Here is a 9867-nt window from a genome sequence, read left to right as displayed (position 1 = left end):
AAGCGCAATGCCTTCCCCCCTCCCCCTCACTCCTGTTTGAAGTCTTAGATCCGGGGGGGGAGGGGGGGGAGCTAAGTAAATTAGGTGTAATCCTGAAGCGAGATGACGTTTTACCCCCGTCTCTAGACCATAATCCTTTTCACATTGCTTTTGTTCTTTAATTATGACTATTGTACCTGTATTCTCTAAGGAATCAAAAATTTTAATATGAAAGAATTTAAATAAACCATTATGGTATAGAGTCGGGGGTAAAACGTCATCTCGCTTCAGGCTTATTGGAAGACAGATTCTGAGGCTTTTGGGCCAGACAGAGAAGGTGGAATATACTGCAATGCGGACAATGATGGACAATAAAGGATATTGATTCTAAATATAACTGCTTATCTGAGAACGAGCTTGCCTTCAAATGCTTTCCAGATGGATACTAGCGTCGTGGTAATGATCATCGATTCAGGATGCAAAACTAATCAATTTCGGTTTATAGAATGAAAAAAATATTACTCATCGTGGAAATAGTAATAAATGAAACTTATATATTTGTCTAACGATTGCGGGTCATTTGACGAGAAGGACACAGCGGACTTTAATTTTAGGTTTAGTGAATTTGAACCCGAATAAAACAAGAAACAACTTCTACATTCAAGTTGATCTAGCGCTTTAGCTTTGATTGTTTTCCTAATTTCACTTCACTCCTCTCTTCTCCTTTCCTTCTTTTCTCCTTTCTCAATTCCATTCTCTTCATTTCAGTTCGTCCTTACAATCTCCTTTCCCTTTTCTTCTCTTTTTTAAATTCCCCTCTATTTTTTTCTTTTCGATTTTCTCTTCTCTTCTCTTCTCTTCTCTGCTCTGTTTTGCTCTGCTCTGCTCTGCTCTGATCTGATCTGATCTGCTCTGCTCTGCTCTGCTCTGCTCTGCTCTGCTCTGCTCTGCTCTGCTCTGCTCTGCTCTGCTCTGCTCTGCTCTGCTCTGCTCTTATCTTTTCTATCTGCTCTGCTCTGCTCTGCTCTGCTCTGCTCTGCTCTGCTCTGCTCTGCTCTGCTCTGCTCTGCTCTGCTCTGCTTTGCTCTGCTCTGCCCTTCCCTTCCCTTCCCTTCCCTTCAGTCTAACTCCCATCAGTCTTAAGTAAGTCGATTGGGTTCCCTGTGTTACATTAGTGCCCAGTCCTACTCATTTCTCATTCAGCCATGATATTTTAAACATTTTGTTTACATTTTCTGTTTCTAGTTTTTACTAAAAAATATTCTCTAGATTAACTAATCAAGATTCAAAATGGAAAGTCCTCTAAATTCGGTAGGTATTTATCATATTTTAACATTTATATAGCGATCAGATCTAAAGAATCTATCTCATGCAATAAGCTACCTTTATACAATATGAAAGCCAAAATTTTCTATCCTCACTCGAACTGATTCATCACAGAAACAAATGAAGCTTATAACTTTTACTAAAATCGTCTTTTACCATCACCAGGTGATTAATTCTATATTCATTTATTCGTAGTTCATTTATAGAAATTCAAAAATATCTTAAATTAACTCATTCGGTTTTGATACGGTCGGTGCAATTTCAATAGTTATTTTTTAAGCCGAGATAACTTTGCTTTGCATTGTATTAAAGTTTTTAAATTATAAACAAAACGTGAAGACAGTTTTTAAGTTATCTTTGTCGTTTATCTTATATTTTAATACCATCTTATCTGTTATATATTTAGACTGCCATTATTATTATCATTATTTAAGTCCTTAATCTCAGGATTACATCCACCCGGATGATCATAATACTTAACATATTATTATTATTATCATTAGGTTTGATTTTGACTTTTTATTACAGGCACATCTACAAGAAAGAAAGGCTGAATCTTTCTTAAGTTGTCATGAGTTTTCTGAAGCAATCAAATGCTACCAAAAAGCTGCAGGTACAGTGTATATAGAATTCATTGAATACACTTACTTATAAAATACCTATTATATATGCATCTCATGTTCTGATTGATTGATTCTGATGTTATTGACAAGTCTTTTGTTGAAGAGGCCTATGAAACCTAATTCGAAATTTTCAGCATCGATTCTAAATTAAGTAAAAAGTTGAATAGTAAGATATTTTTATATGGTTTGAGTTATGCATCTTGGAGATATCAAGGTTTATACTCACAATATGTTAATGATGTGACTTCAAAGGAGGCATTTCAATTTATCTGCCATCACATGGAAATCAAAAAACACTGATTACTATGAGAATTTTTTTTGCTAGAACCTTTCTTTAAGTCCTAAGTAAGACAATGATGTTTCATACAGGATATTTTACTTCCCCAGAAAAGTTTTATATATTTAATGATGCCTCCTTTGGCGTCACATCATTAACATATTGGGAGCATAAAACTTGATATCTCCAAGATGCATCACTCAAACCATATAAAAATATCTTACTATTCAACTTTTTACTTAATTTAGAATCGATGCTTAAAATTTTGAGTTGGGTGTAATAGGCATTTTAAATTCAACCAAGATGGCATGTATATGACGTCATGTGCAAATGAAGATTAGAACTAATTGGTCTTGGTACAATGTTTTTTTTATTTCAGACCATATGTCATTCCCAAGAGTATCAATTCTTTGTTTAATGGTTGTGCACAAATAGATACACCAATATAAATGTTTAGTTCCAGAAATTATCCATTTATCCCCCCTCCCTCCCCTGGGAGGAAATTTTTTAAAGACCCCCTCCACTACCCCCAGAAATTCAAATTTTGTTCCATACAAACTTGTAATTTTGTTCTTTCTCTAACCCCCCTCCCCCCTCCCCATCCAAAATAATTCCTCTGAGGGAACGGGGGAGGGGGAGAGGAGATATGGATAATTTCTGTAGCTACACAATACAACTCAAACAAAGAGTCTTATTCTCAAGAGAATGATAGGGGATAAATGAGAAAACATATTGCACCAAGATGAATCAGGTTTATACAGAGAAATTTAAAAGCCACTTTATTTTGCTTTAATTAATTATAAAAATATTTTAAAACAATTTTGTTTAAGATTGTCTCTGTCTTATGATATAAACTTGGTAGCCAGCCAATCAGCACTCTCGTTATATTTGAAATGTTTTTAATTATAATTTAGCTACTACTGCACAGCACAGTTCTCAATCAATCAGAATGCAAGCACAATTTAGCTAATAACACAATAATAGTAATTGCAGCTTAAGGATGCACACAGGAGATGACAATTTAAATCATGGTAAAATATATAATAATTTTCACAAATATATAGTTATCAGGTATTTGAAAAACTAACTCAAATTAACTTATAACTCAAATTTATCCTTATAGAAAGTTTTCACTTTAATTTTTTTCATTGTAGAATATTTAATAGAAGCAATGAAATTAACCCAAGTCACACAGGTATGTCCTTCCATGGTAAAAAAATATGTTTTACATATAGATCAATAAATACGAAACAGTTTTTCACATGCCTAATGCTGAGAGACCACAAGAGAAGCATCGGAAACCACAACGTAAGCAAAAAATATTGATTTATTTTTTCCTAGGAAAAATTAAAGTCAGAAAATGTGCAAAAACTATTTCAAATCAAAACAATCTATTGTTTAAACACAAAGTATCATGGTCGTGGGAGGGGGTCAAATCATGCAAATTCACCAAAAATTGTTCTAAAACCCGTATCAATCCACGAAGAGAAGTAGAATAGCCAGCAAACACTCAGAATATTTTTTAGTACATATTAACACATATTATATCTGAAAACCAGGCCATTTTAGATTAAACTGTTTCACTAGGAGCAAATTTTGTTGAAATTTCTATTGGATTTGGCGATTCTATCCCCCACATAAACAAGCAGTGACGTCATAGTGAAGTAGGGCAATTAGTTACGAACTCTCATAGGGCATGTTTGGAGCATCACTAATCTCGATATCCTCTTTCTATAAAATTTTTTTCATTTTTTTTCAATGCTGTCTTCTCTAACTGATGAACTAATGGACACACCTCTTTTCATAGGGTCTATGCAAAACAGCATTTTGTTATATGAAGTATTAGAAAATAACTAAGTTCTAAGGTGCAATTGCGTGCCCTGAGGATTTAGCTTCAGGAAATAATCTCATACTTTAAAAGATTGAGGGATTAGAATTCGCAATGGTTAGAAAACATTTGTTTGTTTGTTTGTATCCTCTTTGCATAACTTGTAAGTCAAAAATGAATCTAATTCCCCCTGGGGGGGTGGGGGGGGGGTACTCTTGCCCATTTAAGATAGGATGTGCCACTGAGCCCTCTGAACCCTGACCCTGTTCCAGAGTAAAATTGCTGAAATTCATACCCTGTTCCAGAGCAAGGTTGCTGAAAACCATACTCTGTTCTGGTATTGCGAAAATAGATACCGTTCCAGAGAGGAGAGAACGTGATTTCATATACCCTGTTCCAGAGCGAGCGCGATTTTATATACCCTGTTGCAGAGTAGAATTGCTGAAAACCATACCCTGTTTGGCAGCAGGTACCCGTATAGCGAATATAGGGGATTATCCCCCCCCCCCCCCCCCCCCCGGAATTCCCTTGACCTACAGATCCACTCTAGCTGCAAATTCAAAACTAGATTATGTGGCTAGCCCATCCTGAGTTCCTTCATCCCAATTAAAACATTTAACTGTTACATAATGGTGGACGCAATGCATGGAGGAATGTTTATGTGGGATATGGAAAGTGAAAAGGTGGTCATAAACTAGCTAGCTGCAAAAAGGGAAGGAAATGCTTGAAAATCCAATTTTGAAAATTGTATAATAAATTCCATGAACATATTACCTTTTAATATTTCAATATTCTGGTTCTTCCTTTCCAATCCACTCTCTCTTTTCAGAACTGTACCATGCATGTCTGAAAAAGGATAAGTTACAATAAGTTACACCATCCTTTGAAATAATTTTCCAGACCAAGACGGCCCCATTTCCTTCAGAATTCCTGGTCTAAGAAACCCCCCCTCTCCTTCGGAATTCCAAAATACCGCCCGTGGTAGGGGTATGGATATTTTTTGGAACTACCCAATACCCCATTTTACAGTTCCATTCTGTGACCATGAATAATAGTTCTGGCCAGGCAGACAAGCGCTGGAGTCGCCGCACATGATATAAAGTATATTTTTACTATGCGCGGAAACTCCAACCTTAGCTTGGAACTATTATTCTTGTCAATGAACAGAACTGTAAAAAGGAGTAATGTATTTAAAGTGCATAGGGTTTGTCAAAGTCAAATTAAAGGATTTAAAAATGTATATATTCAAGAGAAAATAATTTTGTCTTTTCTATCGAGAGCTATCTCACTTGAATTTTAAAACCAAAGATTTTAAGTTTGTTTTTGTTATAGCATTTTCAACTATTTAGTTGAGCTAAGGTTGTTATGCACAGTTACAGCTCAGAGCTTTCTTTTAAAAGTAGTCCTTTCTAAAAACGTCTTTTAGTTATAAAGTAACAAAGCAACATGCAATCATCTTGAACATTTACAAACTAGTTTAAAACAGACTTTTAAAAATGAACAATTCTATGAACTAAATAAACATTACCTGTCTTATTCCTGTACATCTTCCTTCCAGACATATTTGGCTTCCTATTTCTTCCTTTTCCAGTAGTGCTTAGTGCGAACATAATTTCCCTCGTTGTAACGAAAACGGTCATTCATTTTTTTAACGTTTCTTGGCGGCCATTTTGAAATGTCTCGTTTCTGTGAAGTAATTTTACATAATAATGGTCATACTTTCTCGCCTTGCTTATCAGAATTGTACCCTTTTTAGCTATTTTGCAACGGTTTTAAACTTTAAGCGAATAAAGTTGGTATATTCTGGCCTATATTCAGTTGTTTTAAGAATTTAGAAAATGAAAGAAAGACGCGGGAACTTTTGGCGGGAATTTTCTTTGACCCGTCAAATCATTAGTTTCCCTAAAAAACGTTTTTAAAAAATTGTAAGAATGAATATCATGATTAATAAATAAACTGAATTACTTTACTTTGCTGCATGCGCTGCGCTGCGCTGTGCTGCGCTGCGCTGTGCTGCGCTGCGCTGTGCTGCGCTGCGCTGCGCTGTGCTGTGCTGCGCTGTGCTGTGCTGTGCTGCGCTGCGCTGTGCTGTGCTGTGCTGTGCTGTGCTGTGCTGTGCTGTGCTGTGCTGTGCTGTGCTGTGCTGTGCTGTGCTGTGCTGTGCTGTGCTGTGCTGTGCTGTGCTGTGCTGTGCTGTGCTGTGCTGTGCTGTGCTGTGCTGTGCTGTGCTGTGCTGTGCTGTGCTGTGCTTGCAAGGGCGGATCCAGAGGGGGGACGAAGGGGCGAAAACAAAACTGAAGAATTAGATGCTTTTTTTATTGTTTTCCGTTGTACATGTGTTGACGGAAGAAACTCAATTAGCCCCCCCCCCCCCCCCCCCACGTTGTGCTGTGCTATGGTAAGCTTCGGTGCGTATATATTTTGCTTTACTTTGCTGCATGTGCCGTGCTGTGCTGTGGTAAGCTTCGGTGCGTATATATTTTGCTTTACTTTGCTGCATGTGTCGTGCTGTGCTATGGTGTGCTTCGCTGCGTATATGTTTTGCTTTACTTTGCTGCATGTGTTGTGCTGTGCTATGGTGTGCTTCGATGCGTATATGTTTTGCTTTACTTTGCTGCATGTGTTGTGCTGTGCTATGGTGTGCTTCGATGCGTATATGTTTTGCTTTACTTTGCTGCTTGTGTTGTGCTGTGCTGTGGTGTGCTCGTTGCGTATATGTTTTGCTTTACTTTGCTGCATGTGTTGTGCTGTGCTATGGTGTGCTCGTTGCGTATATGTTTTGCTTTACTTTGCTGCATGTGTTGTGCTGTGCTATGGTGTGCTCGTTGCGTATATGTTTTGCTTTACTTTGCTGCATGTGTTGTGCTGTGCTATGGTGTGCTCGTTGCGTATATGTTTTGCTTTACTTTGCTGCATGTGCTGTGCTTGCAAGGGCGGATCCAGAGGGGGGGCGAAGGGGCGAAAACAAAACTGAAGAATTAGATGCTTTTTTTATTGTTTTCCGTTGTACATGTGTTGACGGAAGAAACTCAATTAGCCCCCCCCCCCCTAAACTCAATTAGCCCCCCCTAAACTCAATTAGCCCCTAAACGTTTTGCTGGATCCGCCCTTGGTGCTATGGTGTGCTTCGATGCGTATATGTTTTGCTTTACTTTGCTGCATGTGTTGTACTGTGCTATGGTGTGCTTCGATGCGTATATGTTTTGCTTTACTTTGCTGCATGTGCCGTGCTGTGCTGTGGTAAGCTTCGGTGCGTATATATTTTGCTTTACTTTGCTGCATGTGACGTGCTGTGCTATGGTAAGCTTCGGTGCGTATATATTTTGCTTTACTTTGCTGCATGTGACGTGCAGTGCTATGGTAAGCTTCGGTGCGTATATTTTTTGCTTTACTTTGCTGCATGTGCGGTGCCGTGCTATGGTAAGCTTCGGTGCGTATATATTTTGCTTTACTTTGCTGCATGTGCCGTGATGTGCCATAGAATACTTCGATGCGTATATGTTTTGCTTTACTTTGCTGCATGTGTTGTGCTGTGCTGTGGTGTGCTTCGGTGCGTATATGTTTTGCTTTACTTTGCTGCATGTGTTGTGCTGTGCTATGGTGTGCTTCGATGCGTATATGTTTTGCTTTACTTTGCTGCATGTGTCGTGCAGTGCTATGGTGTGCTTCGATGCGTATATGTCTTGCTTTACTTTGCTGCATGTGTCGTGCAGTGCTATGGCGTGCTTTACTGCTCTGCTGTGCTTGCACTTACTACACTGTACTGCCGTAGCCACAAGTCTTCTACTCTTTTCGTCCCCCGGCCAATGGAAAGACAATTTCTTCCCCTTGCAGGGATTCGAGTTTCCGTTTCGCGCCATCAACGTTGTCATTGGCTGTTTGATATTTATTCACCGACGAAAATTGAAGCGATGCAGAAATGAAAGTTGGGGTGTGGTGTAGACTTTTATAAAGCCTATGCTTTACTGTGCTGTGCTGTGCTTTGCTCTGAGCTTCGCTATGCTTTTCTTTGTCTTTTCTTTTGTTTGTTTGTTTGCTAATCTAATATTGTATTTTCCCCTTTTGACAAGGCTCTGGCTTCAATACAACTTCAGTACGAGAATTCCCTTCGCCAAGAAAAGGTAATAAAAGATAAATGGCAAAGATACGAAGTGCAGCAAGAACGACTTCGTCTCGAAAAAGAACGGCGTCTCAAACGAGAATTACAAGAAAAACGAACTGAAAAAAGCCCGAAAAAGCTATCATCAGATTTGGTCGATGGCCAGAAAAGTTGCGAGAAGTTGGACACAAGCACATGTAGTCTAATTATTTCAGCTGAAAACTTTTCTGTGTCATCTCTAAGCTCTAGTACTGAGTTTCTAACATCGAAAGATGACAAAGACGAGCTTCTGGAACTTAGAAACCAAGTTCGAGACCTTCGAATACAACAGCTTTCGCTTACACAAGCACTTGAAGACTCAAACAGAGAAAATACAAAGCTAAAGAGGACCGTTTCTGTGTTAAAAGAAATTCTTAAGAAGGAATTAAATATGGATTTTGACGAGGATGAATTGGCAGGGGATATCGACGAAGAAAGCAGAGAGGAAAGCAACGAGTTAAGCAATTCTATATCAGGAACCGAAACTATTAATTACGATGTTATGAACGAAAAGGTTGAAAAATATTAACTTTAAATAGAATTTCAACCTAATAAATCCAAATGTTGTATGAACTGCATGAGTTTAAGGCGTTATCTAAAAAATAAACAATATTTATGAAGTTGCTATGAAAATTGTCCGTTTTTCTCTTTGTAAGAGTTGGAGATTTTATTGATTACTTTGAGGTGAAGACCGCATTTTCGAGGGGGGAAAATGAGAGAGAGAGAGAGAGAGAGAGAGAGACCTTAAGTTTAGATCGATAAGCCCGTGCGAAAACATATGTGTTTTTTTAATAATTTTTTTGAGAAAACGAAGTATCAAAATGTAGCGGATAAGTAAATGTAATTTATAATGATAATACGACTCAGTGAAGTCCAGTTTGGCCTGTAATCATACAAGTAATTAGCGAGTGTCCAATTTGTTATTGGAGTTTTAAAAATGGCGGCCATTTTTCTTGATGACGTCACATTCTCAATACTCTAGCCGGCTAAGATTAGTGTAGTTATGATAAGCTATATCTCAGCCCCATTCCAATCACGTACTGAACCAAATCTAGTAGTAATGATGAAAAGGTAAATTATACACCGTGAAAAGATGAAAAAACCTACTGACGTTTCGGACGGAGTAAAAGAGAAAGAAGTGGTAGAAAGGAGTGTATATATGATAGAATAAGACAAAAGAAACCAATGAGAGCAAGGTAGGCAAGGAAACAAAAACAAACAATCAAAAGACAAAAGAAAAGGTTAGTTGAAAATAAAGCGTTCATTAATCCCGTTGGGACTAAGAGTGCCCAATAGGTGAATAAGCCGCATTTCTTTGGTCTTGCGACAATCATTGTTGCCGTTAAGCAAAGAAAGACCGAAAACAATGAAGTCAGAAATAGAATGGTTAGCTAGATTAAAATGGCGGGAAACTGGTTTGGTGGGATCGTTATTGCGAATATCATAAAGATGATTGCAAATGCGATCACCAAGACGGCGGCCAGTCTCGCCCACATACAAAAGATTACAGCGGGTACATTTAATACAATATACAACATTAGAAGTGGTACAAACGAAATGGTCAGTGATTTTAATTTACTGTTACTTTCTACCACTTCTTTCTCTTTTACTCCGACGAAGGACTAGCGTCCGAAACGTCAGTTTTTTCATCTTTTCACGGTGTACAATTTACCTTTTCATCATTACTGTTTCATTA

At 38.0% G+C, this 9867-nt stretch overlaps 1 protein-coding gene across 1 annotated transcript; it reads left to right on the top strand.

Moving 5' to 3' along the window:
- The first annotated feature begins 1189 nt into the window (after nt 1-1189).
- LOC116301976 (uncharacterized) lies at nt 1190-8804 on the top strand. Its single transcript, XM_031711153.2, has 4 exons — nt 1190-1290; nt 1834-1918; nt 3360-3400; nt 8104-8804. The coding sequence occupies exons 1-4, from the start codon at nt 1270-1272 to the stop codon at nt 8698-8700; spliced, it is 744 nt and encodes a 247-aa protein (XP_031567013.1). The 5' UTR covers nt 1190-1269; the 3' UTR covers nt 8701-8804.
- The last annotated feature ends 1063 nt before the right edge of the window (nt 8805-9867 follow it).

Source organism: Actinia tenebrosa, unplaced genomic scaffold (genome assembly GCF_029948245.1).
Source record: "Actinia tenebrosa isolate PJP-AT-01 unplaced genomic scaffold, QUT_ActTen_1.0 PGA_scaffold12__29_contigs__length_12842862, whole genome shotgun sequence".
In the NCBI taxonomy this organism is placed as follows: Eukaryota; Metazoa; Cnidaria; class Anthozoa; order Actiniaria; family Actiniidae; genus Actinia; species Actinia tenebrosa.
This window is presented reverse-complemented; position numbering and strand designations above follow the sequence as displayed.